Below are 17,521 nucleotides of genomic sequence, written 5' to 3' on the forward strand. Positions count from 1 at the left end.
CAGTATGATGTTTTGTAACTTTCTGTGTTACTTACTTACTGTGTCTGGTACCTTTGTGTGTGAATCAGCATTAATTTTGACAGTACATTTTTATTAAGTTTTAGTCATAGTCTTTTGAATAAAATTTCATTTAGTTTTAGTCATATTTTAGTCATCTGAAATATTTTAGTTTTGGTCTAGTTTTAGTCGACTAAATATCAAAAGATTATAGTCGACTAAATCTACAGTTGATTTAGTCGACTAAAATGTATTTTGGCGGTGCCTTGTTGGCGTTGTATAGTGCCTGATTTTACACTTGGTTGCATGCTGAAAGTAGCCGATCTATAAGCTCACAACGCATCACAGCGCGACATGTTGTGAGCTTAATGTAGATCGACTATTTTCAGAGGGCAACTCCAGAGTGCAACCAAACATAAAATTACTTGTCTTAGTTCTACTGGATCTCTTCTCCACAAAAACGTCTACTTTTTATTTGTTGACAAAATTGACAATATAGATATATTATCTTAGTTTTAGTCATCATAGCTTAGTTTTTATTTAGTTTTCGTCAAAGAAAAAAAGGTAGTCGACAAACATTTTTCGTCATAGTTTTAGTCGACGAAATTAACACTGGTGTGAGTGAGGGAAAGAAAAAACATTTCAGTCCACAGGTCACGGGTAATAACAGAAAGAGAAGGATTAGGCTGGCTGGGCACTATGTCAGGCACAGGCCACTGATACTGTGGGAGCCAACTCAAGGCACAACTAGGATGGGAAGGGGGAGCACCACCTACGTGGACAGACTGAGGCATGACAGCGGTCCAGACCCTGATGCTGGATATTATTAGCCCATTCAATCGGGGAACACATACTGTGTCATTTTACATTTTTGCTATAACCATTATTGTATACTTTGGGCTATTCAAAAATAGCAGATCTACAAGCTTGTAGCGCGGCACCGAAGATCTGCTATTTTTGAATGAAAGAGCTTGTAGATCTGCAAAAAGTTTTTTTAAAGCGAAATCTTTGCTTCTGGGGATTCTACAAATGTCTTCTAAATCCTAACAGTTTTTTTTTTTAGAAAAAAAACATATATGTTGCTATAATATCAGTGGTTCTCAAACTTGTCAAGGACCACCCAAAATGTACTTGGCCCCATCTCAAAATATTTTGTTTCAGGGACATGCAGAGGCAAAGATTTGAGTTAAATATTTATACATATTCAAAGATTTGCACAAATTTTCACGAGCTTGTACATCTGCTATTTTTTAATAGCCAAATAAATCTAAAATGACATAGATGAGTTCCCGGATCGAATGGGTTAGGAAGGAGTGGAGGGCGTTGGCTATACGCATTACACACACTCGCATCGCAGAGAGAGGTTCCGTTTTATACTAACATGCACATAGCGCCAGTAAAGTGACCACATTTTGGGGATGTGCTGTGCAAAAAACAAACATCTTCTAATAAACCCCCTTGGTGGGTTTCCTGTGACTGACTAAAAGCGCCATCCTCCAAACCACAGTGCTTCCACAGTATGCTCAGCAAGTGCCGCCTCTTATAAGCACGCAATAACAATTTGCTTATTCGGTGCGGTGGACCTGTATCCAACAAACCGAGACATACCGCACGCGAAAATGCACCACCATTTCAACGAAACTTTGCTCATCCAAGCGCTACCTCCAGTACTTATCATCGAGTTTATTCTGGGTGTTGTCGGTAATGGCCTGGCTCTCTGGATCTTCTGTTTCCATCTGAAGCCCTGGAAGAGCAGCACCGTCCTCCTATTCAACCTGGCACTGGCGGACTTTCTGCTCATTGCAGCTCTGCCGTTCCGTGCAAGCTACTATTTATCTGAGATGAACTGGGAGTTCGGCTATACTTTCTGCAACGTCAATCTCTTCATGTTTGCAATGAACCGCACCGGAAGTATCATGTTCTTGTTGGCTGTTGCTGTGGACAGGTATGTGCGTGTGGTGCATCCCCACCATCCCATCAATTCTTTAAGTATCTGCAAAGCCGTGTGCTGTGCGGCTGGACTGTGGGTGGTCACCATCTCCATGACTGCTCATATCCTGGCTATACCAAGAAGAAACGATACAATCCACTGCGAGAGCTTTACGGTTGAGTTGGAAGAAGAGGGGTTTAGTCTGACGTGGCATAGATCTGTGTTTGTGCTCTCCTTCTGGCTGCCCCTGGTCGTAATACTCTACTGCACGTTCCAAATCATTGCTCATCTGAGAAGGGGACAGCTGGCTCAACATGCCAAGATCAAAAAGGCTCTGTGGCTCATCACAGCAGTGGTGGTCGTCTTCATTGTCTGCTTCCTCCCAAGTAACATTACACAGGTACAGGCCTGGATCCAGAGCCATTCTGCGTCTGAACATCATGACGATCATGGCCATCACGACGAAGTGGAAGATCTGGACGAAGCATTTTACGTCGCCCTTACCCTGACCTATCTCAACAGCACGTTGAATCCTGTTGTCTACTACCTCTCCAGCCCTGCATTCCAAAAAATCGCCAAGAGAGCGTTTCAACCACATCAAGCAAGGGACACTGCAGAACCAGGGGACACTGCAGAAGAACTGGACAATCGAGACACAGGGTCCAAGACCATCAGCCAAATGTGACACATGAAAACAAAGGAACTATTATCACCAAGATTCCTACTCAAATACAGGCATTATCTTCCAAGGCTCTTTCAAAGCTGATTTTATATACAGTATATAATGGTGTAAAAATAATAGTGTGTGTGTGTGAGTGTGAGTGTGAGTGTGAGTGTGTGTGTGTGTGTGTGTGTGTGTGTGTGTGTGTGTGTGTGTGTGTGTGTGTACACAACACGTTGTGCAATAAAGCAAGTCATGCTGCATTTCTGTTGGAGTGTGCGGTTTCTTCTTTTGAAGGTTCATGTTTTGTATTAATGGGGTCTAGACGAGTGTTCTTTTGTATGTATACATATGTATGTATGTTTATATATATATATATATATATATATATATATATATATATACTGTATATACAATGCTAATGTTAAGCCACAGTACATGTACTTAAAGGTAGAGTAAGTGACATTTTTTGGCATTATTATTTATTTTGTTAAAAATGGTTAAAGTACTAAAGTACAATAGTAATCATTGTTACAGAGCGTTTGTTTGGTCGCAGGGGTCTCTCCAGCTCTTTAGTAAACAGAATATACATTTTCAGGTAGGTGACAACATTTAGGCCAATCAGGAGAGAGCACTAAAAATGCATTTTCTGTTTAATAAAGAGCTGGAGAGACATGGGAGACTCCTTTTACTGAACAAACACTTTATAGAAATGAGTACTATCAGAATATAGAGCTATTTAACATTTATTTTAACCAAATAAATCACTTACCCTAACTTTAAGTTTACTCATAACACATACACAACTTTGAAAATGTCTAGCTTTTATTTTACCTATTAAAGACTGACATGGTGTTATGTATTTTCTTTTCAACCTATCCTATATTATAATTAGCTAATAAGCAATAATAAAGACACCTTACTAGACTTTGGGCCGAACCCATTTATTCCTGCTGAATGATTAATTCCTCATCTGATGTTATTAATATAGAATGTAGTATAAAACACAAGCTGATTGTCATAGCACTGCCTCTTAACAATACAAGAGTATTAGTATTCCAATGCACAAGGACACATAGTACTGACAGTGGAGGAACTGACTGGCTCATCCAGGCAATAGCCTCTGGCTCCCTCTGCTGGTAGCTTTATGTAAATTCACAGTCTAAATGTCACAGACACATTTTCTAATGAGCAATTATAAAACAATATCTCTAGTCAGTATGGCGCTCAGAGGAAAGGCAGCCCTTTTGATTGCATTGTGATTCATTATCTTGCCGGTGCTCTTAGAACATGTGTTCCCTGCTCATGACAAATAATGACTCTGTCATTCTTAATATTTATCCTAATGGAAGGTTAACAGGTATACATGATTGTATTATGATTTCAAACTGAGAGGGGAGTGGGTGTTTGCTATGCTTCATAATGCTTTTGTGCTATGCTGGGTTAGTTTGCAAATTCATATTGAAGGATCAAAATGGCCTGGCTTGTTTAGCCTCAGTTATGACTCATAACATGGTTTGCTTGATTTTTGAGTAAGCCATTGGATTCCCATTAATTTCAGCGTGGCATGAAAATCAACTTCCAACACTGAGCCTCATTTTGCCTTTATTTTCTGTCAAAGATACTCATCTGGAAAGTATAGCCAACAATAGTTCCCGGATGAAAAGATTGATTTACAACCAAAATTCGAACGTCTATCCATGACTTATTAATTGCGCAATGACAGGTGAGTTCGATGACATTGTAATGACTATGGAAAGAATGTGAACACAATCTAAAAACTAGAAAAAGTGCTCCTCGGAGCACAGGTCTCCGCCAGGTCAGGTAGGTTATTGTGGCCTCATGGTGGCGCTATAATAGGCCAAGGTGAAAAGGGTGCCATTTGTTCTTAGGCCTTTCACGGCAATCGGACACTGCATTCATGATTTGAGGCATTTTGTTCCAAAAATATGTTTTGTTAAATTAGACCTGCTGGTGGCGCTATAACAGGCCAATGTGAAAAGGGTGGCATTTCTTCCTCTGCCTAGTGGGAATGTGTGTGTAAAAATTCACGGAAATTGCACACTGCGCACATGATTTGAGGCATTTTGTTGTAAACGGACCTCTCCTGCAAACTTTGGAAGCCAATGTTAGCCAATTAGGATGGAATATGAAATATCAGACACATCCGTCTTGATCACATGACTATAGACATCCTGTTTACCAATTTGCGTGAAATTTGGATAAAATCGGAAGGGGTAATATAAAAAAAATTGTTTTACATAAGTCTGCCTCCTGGTGGCGCTATAACACGCAAATGTGAAAAATGCAGGGCAAAGGTTGTTCCTTGACCTCTAGGGAGTGCGCATACAAAGTTTTACACAGATTAGTTATAGGTAAAAACACGAATCGGCCTGTTATAGCGCCACCATGAGGCTGTTTTGAAAATGTTTAAGTGGCATTTCTTCCTCAGCCTAATGGGAATGTGCATGCGAAATGTCACGGAAATTGCATGCTGTGTTCATGATTTCAGGCATTTAGTTCAAAACGGAGCACTCCTGCAAACTTTGGAAGCCATTTTTAGCCAATCAGGATGGAATATGAAAAATCTGAAAGACCTGTTTCGTTTAATGACTATAGAGATACCGTGTACCGATTTGCAAGATTTTTGGACAAAATCTGTAGGAGTACTGTCAGAAAATATGTTTTGCACAAAGCGGCCTCCTGGGGGCGCTATAAAAGGGCCATGTGAAACATTTGGGGCAGAGGTTCTGCTGTGGCATCCAGGGAGTGTGTGTGCACAGTTTCGCTGCGATCAAGCCAACGGTGCCGGAGATTAGCTGTACACAGAATGACACACACACACACACACACGGACGGACACACGGACGGACGGACAGGGGGCAAAACATACTCTCTCGCCATGCCTTTCGGCCTGGCGGAGACAATAAAGCCATTAGCGGGAAAATGGTCTACTGCATGTTATCATATGACTGAAGCTGATGTGAATAGACTTTGAAATGTACTGATGGCTGTATGGTCCTTTAAAGGAGTAGTTCACGCAAACAATGACTTATTTTCTACTAATTACACACCCACAAACAAAACAGTCTCCATGAATTTAAGGCTTCATGGGGTGTGTAATTGGTAGAGAATAAGTCTATCATTAAGTCAATTAATAGAAAATAAGAAAAAAAAGTCCATCAATAAGTCAATAAGTCAATTCATAGAAAATAAGATTTTTTTTGGGTGAACTACTCCCTTAAGCATACTTTTCATATGATACTGTCAGATAGTCCTTGAATATCATTTAATAACCTTTTAAATAACAAGAGGTTCAGGTTTTCTGGCTCACAAGAAGCTGACCTGATGCTGTGTTTTTATCTAATCACATGTTGAGCACAAATACGACCTCTAAGTTTGAACACTAGTTTAGGTCTGAGATGCTCCGTTTAAACAGCAAGGTACTGTACACTGTCTACAAATTGCGGTGTGCAGTGGTGGAAAGTAACTCATTACAGTTACGCAAGTACTTAAGTATTACTTCACTGGATTATTTCCAATTTTCACTCATTTTACTTCTACTACATCTCTTTAGGCAAATATTGTACTTTTACTCCACTGCAATTATTTGAAAACTTTAGTTACTAGTTACTTTGTAGATTTTTATTATTATTACAAAACATACAATAATCACTTCAGCCCTATACAGAATATACTTTGGCTATTTTCAAAACATTGTGAAACCTTGAGAAATGAGGACATTCTGCATAATTACTTTTGGTACTTTAAGTACATTTTTATGCCAATATTTTTGTACTTTTATTCAAGTACATTTACGAATACAGGACTTTTACTTGTATCAGAGTATTTCTTCATTGTGGTATTGATACTTTTACTTCAGTAAAAAATATGAGTAGCCTACTTCTTCCATCACTGGCTGTGTGACAAGTTGACAACCAGCTGACGAATTACCCTCCTATTTAACACAAAAGACTAAACGTCTTTGTATTGAAATGTATTTGCCTTACTCTATGTGGCAATATGATTGATAAAGTTAAGGAACAAAAGCTCACACCACATATAAACAATCTGTTCGGCGAATAACACTACAGTAAAATGAACCTTTTCATCCTCCACAGTGCAAGGGATTAGCCGCCTCATTCAATCAAGCCCATCTGGTTTCTGAGATAAATAGGGTATAATAATGTGAGAAGAACACTAAATAATGTGCTTAGCAATAGTGGGAGGTGAATATTTTATAGTCATGCAGCATTGACTTTCCTTTCAAATGTTAAACCCTCACAGGTTTCCTAGCATTGTCACTCTAATCAGATTTTGCAATGTTTAAAAAAATCTTTCTATATATAACGCCGAACATACACAGATGGCAATAAAAAAAATAAGGGGAAAAAAATAAGATCATTTCCATCTGTCGATTTATAACATGAGGAATACACGGACAGGCCCTGTTTGCAGATTGGCCACGTGACAGTTAATTTGTAGCAGAGGGAACTATCTCACCATTAGGGCTGGGTAATATGACTTAATACGACCAACCAACTTCAAACTCGGTATGAGCATCGGTGAGGACTCGAGGGAGTGCGCTGCCCGACATCAAGTTGTTCGGATAGGCGGTTGTCCTGAACGCCTATCTGACCGATATGGCCATATATATAGCTACAGTAGGCATATATGGACATCCAGTTGTCCAGAACTGCCGATCCAACCAATATGCCCCTATGGGCATATATACTGATGACATCAGGGATCTGCATAATGGGCATAAAAAGAACACAGGGAGACTGACAGATTCAGAGAGACAGAAGGGTACAACAGGTACTCTGACAACAGGTACTCTAACAGGTACTGTACAACGGGTATTACAAAACCGGGTTAATGCATGTAATACCACTACAACACCACTTATGGGACCCAGATGGCCCAACCCTATAGATGTCAGGTGACAGAATGGTGACATAAACTGTGCAGTTTGTTTAAATGTTATTGTTAAACAAAGATCAGAACAGAATGTAAGCGGAAATTATTTAAAACATTGTTGAAATATGACAATTCATCTGATTTCCAACAATGCCAGGTTATGCCACTATGTCATGGAACTTCCAGATTTACCAGATGTATTATATACAGTAGAACAGCTATTGTGCTATTGTATAAGATGTAGACACCTAGCATGGTATTCAGTGGTTCGTTGACATCACAGTGTCCTATTTCTTAAGAAACCAAAGATTTATAAACCAAACATGTAGGAAAATATCACTGCGAGCTGTAATTACAATGTCATCATGTGGTGTGCAATTTTCAAATCAAGCGATTGCCTCAAGCAGAAATGCATCACAACTCAATCACAATGCAGAAACAAGTATCACAAAAGAAGGTCCTGATTTGTCTCTCTGAAAAATGCCATTTTGGTGGCAGAATGTTCTGAAGATGTGTGGCTTGTGAAGAATGGGGCCAATATTTAGTTCAGTTCTCCAATACCAGAACAACTTGCACTTGAAGTTGAGTAAGATTTGACCAGGAGTATCTATACTTTGACTCAAGTACTGGGGTCGAGTACTTTGTCCACCACTGATCGGTTAAATCAAGTGTCATTACAAAGGCACAGTTGATGCAAGTCACACTTTCAGCACAGGGATTCATCTTCAAATCACCATATCATGCACTGCTCTTCTCAGCTGTCACACCGATCTGCGCTGACCAGTGGTGGAAAGTAACTAAGTACATTTACTTAAAGTTATACTAGGTAACTTTTTCAAAAAAAAATAAAGTTAAATTGTATATCTTTTGTGAGTGGCAAATGTTTCACAACACCCACTCCATGAATTTCACCCCCGAAAGCCTTTTATAAACTATTTTCTATTGAAACGGTGGCCAGGGTGTCATTCCTGCGAAAATGACGTCATCTGGCCGGAAAACAGAAACGGAAATGCACCGGTTTCCTGTTTGGCCAGGAACTACCACACCGGTTTTCTGTTTGGCCAGGAACTACCGTGCTAATAACAAAAAGGGATCTCACGCTGTTTTTAAGAGATTATAGCATTTGAAGATGGAAAAACAACAGCAAAAGAAAACACAGCTCACGGTAACTAATGCTCCACTGGCTAAGAGAAACGATCCGCAGATAGTATAAAACAATTAAAAAACGCTTTTTGAAACGCTTCCATCTTCCAGTGAAAACAAATGGAATTCTGGGTAATGCAGGAATAAACGAACGACCTGCAGTGACGGTAATGACCAGCAGAGGCTGCTAAAAAAAAAAAGTTTTGGACCTGCCTAATACGACTTTAAAGGACGACTTCACCGATTTTCAACCTCTCGTCATAAAATTGGTCCTCACTAATACTCATGATAAAATGGTTAAAAAAAAATCTACTCGGTCTGTGTCTCAGAGGAGGGCTGTGGACAGTTCAGAGTCCCGTCTACCAGTGACATCATCAATGGGGAATCAAAGCTAATAGAAACTGCAGGCTTTCTATTCCTGGAAAGTTGCAATGCAATAAAAGAAGCCATTGTTCTCGTGTTAATAAAAATCGAAATAAAAAATGTGAAATCTTGTTGAAAAAAAAAATCATGCCTAATGATGATGTCACTGGTAGACGGGTTTCTGGACTGTCCACAGCCCTCCTATGAGACACAGACCAAGTAGGAAAAAATTGTACCATTTTATCATGAGTATTCTTGAGGACCAATTATATGAAGATAGGTTGAAAATTGGTGAAGTCGTCCTTTAAGTACTGTACTTAAGTAACATTTTGCAGTATTTGTACTTTACTTGAGTATTTCCAATTTCCAATACTTTTACTTCTACTCCACTACATCTCAGAGGCAAATATTGTACTGTTACTCCACAACAATGATTTGAAAACTTTAGTTACTAGTTACTTTTCAGATATAAATAATGATATTATGAAACACACATTAACCACTTTAGCCCTATTTTATACCTAGGCTATCCGATCTACAAGCTCACAAGCGCTTGTAGATCTGCTATTTTCACACATTTTAGTACTTTTACTTTTGGTACTTTAAGTACATTTTGATGCCAACACTCTTGTACTTTTACTCAAGTAAATTTTGAATTCTAGACTTTTTACTTGTAACAGAGTATTTCTATGTTGCAGTATTGGTACTTTTACTTAAGTAAAACAATTTAGTACTTTTTCCACCACTGGCGCTGACAGTGCACCTCCGTCACTCACTGTCAGTGTCACTCCACTACCATAGGGAGAGAGGGCACGGATACTGAAAGGAGCCATTTGCGTCCAGCTGTGTCAAAAATCTATTTTTAACCTGAGCAATCATGTAAGAGAGCATTGTAGTTGGTTATTGAGTTGCACTCCAGATGGTAATTTAATCAGTCCATCGTTGCTGTCGTGCGGAAACGTTGTATGTCCAAACTGATACTTTTCAGGAAATAGGGGGAAAAAGAACCTTTGTTCCAATGGATCCAGTGTAGTTATTATTTTCATTTGGTTGAATATTTATAAAATCGACAGACAGAATGAACCCCTTTCACTTAATTTTTCTTTTCAAAAATAGCAAATCTACAAGCTACAATCGAGCGTCCAGCCGATCTGAGTGTACAGATCAGCTAATTTTGCAAATTTTATGTGATATAGTTGTAAGACAAAGTAGGGCATAAAAAAACACACAAAGTTATCAAAAATGGTTTCTGCTCGACAGCAACGATATTCATGTCCCTTAATTACCTACAGTATTGTAACTTACAATCAGTGCAAACATTACCGAAACTTAAAAAAAAAAGAATCCAAGGTATTGCAATAGTATTTGAAAACCTGAACGAACCAACACTAATCGTAGACATTCTGCAGGAGAAGAAAACACTCCTCAATCACAGAGTACAAAGCAAACTTGAGACCAGCCCTCTTGAGGGGTGTTGATTGCATGTCCTTGAAAACACCCCAGGAGAAACCATCTTGCCTGTTTGACTTGTTGGAGATCAATATTTCCACCGGCGTGTTATGTGTAGCTTGAGGAAAATACAAGTGCATCAATTTGATCTGAGCTCTGATCATCCATCTGTCTAGCCACTGCAATGTTTTCTCAAATGTAAGGCTTGAAGGAGGCATTTCACTCCATATATGGGCATAAAAGGGACACAAACTAAACACATTAAAACGTTACTGAACCTAACATAATAATTGAATCAATGTTTGCTAAACATGATTGCATGATTATTAAGTTAAGATATAGGGTTAGTAAATACATGTATTCTAAAGGGACTTATTTGGCTAGACTTTCCACAATGCTACGTTAACATGTAATGATAACGAACAGTAAATAACTGTAGTGACACACAGTGTGTTTCACAATCAAGTTTCCAGTCTCTCTGCAAGTTGATTCGTACCGTACTGAAATGAATGGAATCAATCCCAGCAAGCACAATGACGTCATGATGACGTTATGATGGTCATCACCCCGGTGACGTTCAGGACTAGGCCAGATCACAGCCCATATGGGGATGATCTTTACGTCATTTACAGGACGTCATCACCGGGACATCATATGGACATTTGGACAGCAATTTTGGGTGATGAGAAATGTGTTTAGATGACGTCCTGGAAGTGACGTTTTTGTGGTCAGGATTAATTCTGGTTGAAATCAGGTGATATTCTGGGACAGATCTGACTTGTCTTGGTTTGACTTGATCTAGCCCCAATCGAGACGTCACTGATTGGTCCGGGTCCTGACTGTGCTTGCTGGGATGGCTTCCTCAAAGAAAAGAAAGAAAGAAAAAACTCAATGCTACAGAAGTATACCATGAGTCATAGTGAATGCTAAACATGCCAGACAACAGATATGGTCCCATTAACCCATTAAGACCTGAGGCCGATTCTACAAATGTCAGTTTTCTGAAAAACATAATGTTGCTATATCAGTGGTTCTCAAATGTCAAAATGTTAAAAGGACCCCCAAAATGATATGTATTTAGCCGCCGACCCCCAAAGATATTTTGTTGCAGGCACCCCCAGAAGCAAAGAGTTGAGTTAAAACATTTCACGATTGACGCGCTATGAGCTTGTATATCTGCTATTTTTGAATAGCCAAAGTATACAATAATGGTTAAAGTGGTTAAAATCTAAAATCCCGGTTTTAATAAGTGAAAGGCTAATTCGTACTTCTTTAGACACATGATTCCAAAAAAATTATCAATAATAATCTTGGAGTTATTATTAGCTGTCCTCAAATTATAATTGGATTTGGGTAATCTTATCCCCGACTATCTTGCCCCCAGAGAGTCAAACAACACACTCCATTAGTGAGCTCCATGGAAGGTAAGAGCCCTGTGGGAGTGGTATCCTCTGCCCCTCGCCCCCACACCCTTTTTTTCTGTTTGTGTTGTTCTTGTCTTCAAAAACAAAACAAAAAAAACACAGAAAAACACTAAATCTAACAAAATATAAAGGAATTAATCATTTATTGTAAGATCAGTGTCAGGACAATACATCAAAACCTACACTTCTAAAGCACTGGGGAGTGGGGACTAAAGATGGAGCGTGTTCAGAGGGATGTTTTCAAAAGATTATTCTGAGATTCTTCGAACATCACAGTGGGGTTTTTTCATCAAGAAAAAGGAAGTAGAATAATAGGCATGGCCTTGAAAAAATGAAATACTAATACTAATTTGAATGTCGAAATTCATGCATTCAGGATCCGTCTTTGAAACAGCATGAATAAGTACCTGTTTCAATTCCCCTTCTTTTACACTAATGAACTATGTCTTGACTGAGGCCTCAACCATACGAAACGTAACAAAGCAGACAGGCAACTTCAAAAGTTTGACCATGTAAACACTGTGGTCTCTGGTGTCAGTGAGGTAGCCTGGTAAACCCCCCTCCATCCGGAAATCTCATTTGCATTTGATTTCAGGAAGGAGTCTGGGATTGCTCAGGGAGTAAAGCTGCCCGGTCCGCTGCGTGTTAGAACCAATCAGCGGCTGCTAGGGGCGGGATCATCCAATCACCTGCCAAGTAGCTTGAAAAAATGAAAACGGCGTCTGTCATCGATTCTGCTTCCGAAGTCTCAGATGGAAGTAGGCAAAATGTGTGTCGCAAGCTTCTTCCATTTGACGGAGCCAGGTTATCAGTGTGGCCCAACTCCTGAATATCCATCAGATTCACACTACCAAAAGGAAGCAGCCTGATCCCTACCTTGAGAACTTTCCAATGGGCACAGCTTCAGTTATTATTCTCTATTTAAACAACGGCAATGGGAAAAACACCTTTTCACCATTCATCATCCCATCATGTTCAACGTGAACTTGGAGGGGCTGGAGATGATCGCTACATCATCATTCATGTAGTTTCAAAGCACTCCCTTTCTTAACTTCTCAAAATAACATTGTACAAATTAGAAAATAATATACATACTCAAAAAATAGTATTTTTCTTTTTTGCAAAAAACTATTGAGGAGAGAGACCACTGTCTAAAACGGGTTTAATGCCTTCAAACAGCTAGCATTTTGTTTTGTTTAGGCAAAAGAACGCACAATTGGCTCAAAATCTTACAGACTACAAGGCAGCAGAGTGGTCTCTCTCCTCAATTATTTTTTGCATTGTATTTTTCCCTCCTTGGGAACCCTAGGACTCTAAAGGTTTTTGTGTGGCTCTTTTTTCTTTTTAACATCAAAGAAATTATTTCCAAAGATTTGTATTTGATCCAATTTGTGCTTTCAGTCCCATTTGACAAAACATAAGCAAATGCCAGGTAGGCTGTTTCCCTGTTTAAGTCCCAAGCACTCACATAAAGTTGATTCCAGCTACGATTAGATTAGCCTATATTCAGTCCTCATCTGCCTGCGTCTCGTTTGGATAATGAGGTTAGCCAACCCACAGACAGAGGCCAGTTTTCACATCCAATCAAATTCAATTCAATCTGAATCAATCAATCATTGAAGTGAGGCATGTGGGAAGGCAATTTCTCAAGATAGTACAAAGAGAGCATCTCACTCAATCCAATTATGGCCTTGAACATCACCACCTGTCCATTGCTTTGAAAAGCCAAAAGCTCAGAAATGGAAACATAATGTGGAATGACAGTACTTATAACTCAGTGCAATGCTTGATGTTTACTGTCAGCAGCCATGTCGGATGAAACATGACTCGACACAGCAAGATTAAATGTCAACTCTAAAAGATTCCCCTCCTAGACTTGCTATCAGCTGATGGGAAAATCAATTGATGCTTTTGATCGTTTTTTTCATAGGCTTTTGATCGTTTTTTAACATAATATTCCAAGAAGAAATTCGGCCATTATGAGCAAGTGTTACCGAAATCTAAACTCTTCTACATCTGTACGTGTAGCACCTATCTAAACACATCTGAACATGTAATAGTATCTAAACACTTCTACATCTACGCGTAACAGTGTCTAAACTCTAATATGCATCTGAACGTTTAACTGTATCAAACTTTTCTAAATCCGGACATGTACTGTAACAGATCTAATCTCTCCTACATCTGTACTGTACATGCAACAGCATCTAAACTCATCTGAACGTTAAACTGTATCTAAACTCTTCTGCATCTGGACATGCAACAGTAACTAAACTCTTCTACATCTGGACATGCAACAGTAACTAAACTCTTCTACATCTGGACATGCAACGGTAACTAGTCTCTTCTACATATGTACGTGTAATAAACTCTAATGCATCTTCTGAACGTCTAACAGTATATAAACTCCAGACTAACAGTATCTAAAATCTAAGTACAAAATGATAAAAAAAATACTTTAAACGTGACACCTACACACGTCATAACGTGTACACGCACATTTCATCACTTTGGCCTTCCATACTCTTCTACATGTGGACATGTACAGTAACAGGATTCTGAACTCTTCTACATTTGAACATGTGAATAAAATACCTATCTAAATTCTTCTACATCAGAACGTGTATAACAGAACACCTATCTAAACTATTGTACGTCTGAACAGAGGACTTATCCAAATTCTTATACATCTACTGTAAATGTGTAACAGAAGACCTATCTGTTTGTGTAAGTGTCTAAACCAAGGGCCAAATAACAGATCGTCATTTCTCCTTTTGCAGGGCAGTGCAACATTTTCATTAACACTTTATGTTGTCAATCGCTAGTTTAAAGTATTTTTTAAATCATCATGATGTGCGTTTAGTAAATTACGGTCCCATTAATTTTATTATATTATAAATTAATGATACAGTTATGTTTCTAGGGCTTCTACTGGTTCAACCGAGTGAAGTCCCGCCCTCGCTGCGGTTGCAGTCGTTTACGGTTTCATTTCGGGACCGGGAATTCAAAGATGGCGGATTTCAATTCGCCGAAAAAATTGCTTCAATACGGTCTGTAGAAATACTGGCTTACTGGCTTTGTGTATGGTCTAAACTCTAATGCATCTGAGAGTTTAACAGTATCTTAACACTTCTACCTGTTTATCTGTACTGTGTAAAAGTATCTAAACTCTTCCACAACTGAATGTGTAACAGAAGACCTATCTAATCTCTTATACATCAATTATCTTAATCATAATCATAGCAAAACGTGTATGTGGCATTCACAATCCAAATGTCTCTACTGATTTGTAAATATGTAGATAACTTGTCTGGCCTTCTGTTGCTCTCTTGTTTTGATCTCCTTCCCACTTGCCCCCACCCTCTTCTTCCCCCCCCCCCCCTCTTCTTTCTATGGAAACTAACGTTGCGATGGGAACGATGTACAAAAAAGAATTTCACCCACTTTTTTACCTTGTAAACCTGTGATGTGACAATAAAACTGATTCTGATTCTGATAATCCTGTTTTGAACAGGGAGTGTTCTGATTCATTCATTGCCCTGATCCATCCATGACCATACAACATACAGTAAGTGGCACGTGCTTATTTCTCCACTTCAGATCAACAAGTGGCAGGTTTGCCCATCCCCAGACACCACATTAACAAGATAGGAGAAGCACTCAGCATTAAACAGGACCTATGCATACAGCTAGAAGAGATGACTAGCAAAAACTGAGACAAACCCACAAAGTGTCTAACACATCTGGTTGGAATCTACAAGTTTGTTCCTTAAACTGAAAAGCCATTCAAAACTTGCTCATTTGAAGGTCTTACCATCGTACCCAGCCTCTAACAATCCAAACCGCTGCAGGACCTTGACAAAGAGGACGACCACCACCAGGACAGCGATCATCTCCAGTCCCTCCAAGTTCACGTTGAACATGATGGGATTTCCAGGGTCACGGGCAGCCCATGGCCGCATGCACAGAGCTCACGGTGAAGCACTGAAGTCTACAAGGCCATTACAGTAGCTCCACTAAATAGTCCAGCTTCTATGGCTGATGAGGGACCGGCACGAATCAGATAGGGGAGGGGGGGGGATGAAGTGTGAGATGTGGAAAGAGAGAGGAGGTGGAAGAAGGGGCAGGGGGTGTCGAGGAAGAGAAGTAGGGGGGTTTGAGAGGAGACTGAAAAAAAAAGAATACCGGTAAGAGGGTGAGAGAAGAGGACTAGGAGGAGGCGGAGGGGAAGAGTTGGGGGAGAGATTAATTCATGTTTAACAGTATGTTGAAACTAGCCGATCTAAAAGATCAACTGCAGCGCGTTGTGAGCTTGTAGATCAGCTTAATTATGGCGCACACCACCATTGTACGACAGCAGAAATCAGGCTTTTATGGAGGAGGAGAGATGTGACAGAGACAGAATGACCAGGGGCAAAGATGGGAAGACACAATTACCACCTGTCTCATGTCTGACGACCAGTCAATGTCAGACGTCCATAAGTCATCATCGTCCCCGCTGTCTTTCAACACCAGCAAGCTGTGAGTCAGTCATAGAACACCTTCAATAAGATATCCATGCATGGCTACTGGAATACTTTGAAAACTGTTCTCAAATTCTATGCAATGATCTGTTCCAATCTGAAGTTAGACCACTACCAGTGTGTGTGTGTGTGTGTGTGTGTGTGTGTGTGTGTGTGTGTGTGTGTGTGTGTGTGTGTGTGTGTGTGTGTGTGTGTGTGTGTGTGTGTGTGTGTGTGTCTGTAAAGCACAGCCTACAAGCATTAGACTTTACATTAAATTACCTTTTTAGACACTGCATCACTATGATCGTTTTTATTCCCCATTGCAACAGATGCTGTATGTCATCACTCCGCTCACTCCTCCTCTACAAATAGTGTGAAACGTATAGACTGAGCGTTGAAATGGATTAAGGCACAGTGGCCTCTCCGTTCCTTCTTGATGAGATTGCATGGGGGCTTTATCTCAGCAAGGCAGTACACAAGAGGAAATGTGTTGCACTCAGGGTGCGACAGTAACTCACCGAGGCACTGTAGATGGATGCTTTTTCTACTATACTTTTCAGACCATTCAAACCACCTCACTTTCAGACTTTTGCAATTGTCAAGTCCTGTTGCTCACTCTTGATAGCTGTGAGTGATCGACTCAACTTTTTTGTAAAACTAAATATGCCATAAATTTTCAATATTAATATACAGTACATGACATGAATCATCTACAAATACTTGCATCACCTGGAGTACAAAACTGAAACCTTGCCAAGATCTATTACATTTTGATTAACAAGTTCACACAATTATTAGTAGCAGTTGATTGTATACATCCGCACAATTGTCTTGTATTTTTATCTCCACCAGGCAGGGTGGAGATTATGTCTTGGGTCTGTATGTATCTGTCTGTCTGTCTGTGTGTGCGTGTGCGTGTCTTCAGCCAATCTCACAAACTAGTACACAGATCGGCATCATCGTGCACACTGCCAGTAGGCCAAGGAACTCAATTCCTGAATGTTTTTCAAACTGGTTAACGACAACTACAGGTACATTTTTGTGAATTAATCATCGACCCACCGGATGGAATATGGAATACACATACACGAGGTTAAGGAATGCAACGAGCTAATCGGGTGCAAGCTGT

The 17,521-nt window shown here is 39.7% G+C and overlaps 1 protein-coding gene across 1 annotated transcript; it reads left to right on the forward strand.

Annotated features, from left to right (window-relative positions):
* Positions 1-1,600: 1,600 nt before the first annotated feature.
* LOC308101864 (hydroxycarboxylic acid receptor 3-like) lies at positions 1,601-2,857 on the forward strand. The gene has a single exon (XM_080451374.1). The coding sequence runs from the start codon at positions 1,617-1,619 to the stop codon at positions 2,610-2,612; it is 996 nt and encodes a 331-aa protein (XP_080307500.1). The 5' UTR covers positions 1,601-1,616; the 3' UTR covers positions 2,613-2,857.
* Positions 2,858-17,521: the final 14,664 nt, after the last annotated feature.

The sequence above is a fragment of the Gymnoscopelus braueri genome, assembly GCF_963280865.1.
Source record: "Gymnoscopelus braueri genome assembly, chromosome: 15".
NCBI classification, from domain to species: Eukaryota; Metazoa; Chordata; class Actinopteri; order Myctophiformes; family Myctophidae; genus Gymnoscopelus; species Gymnoscopelus braueri.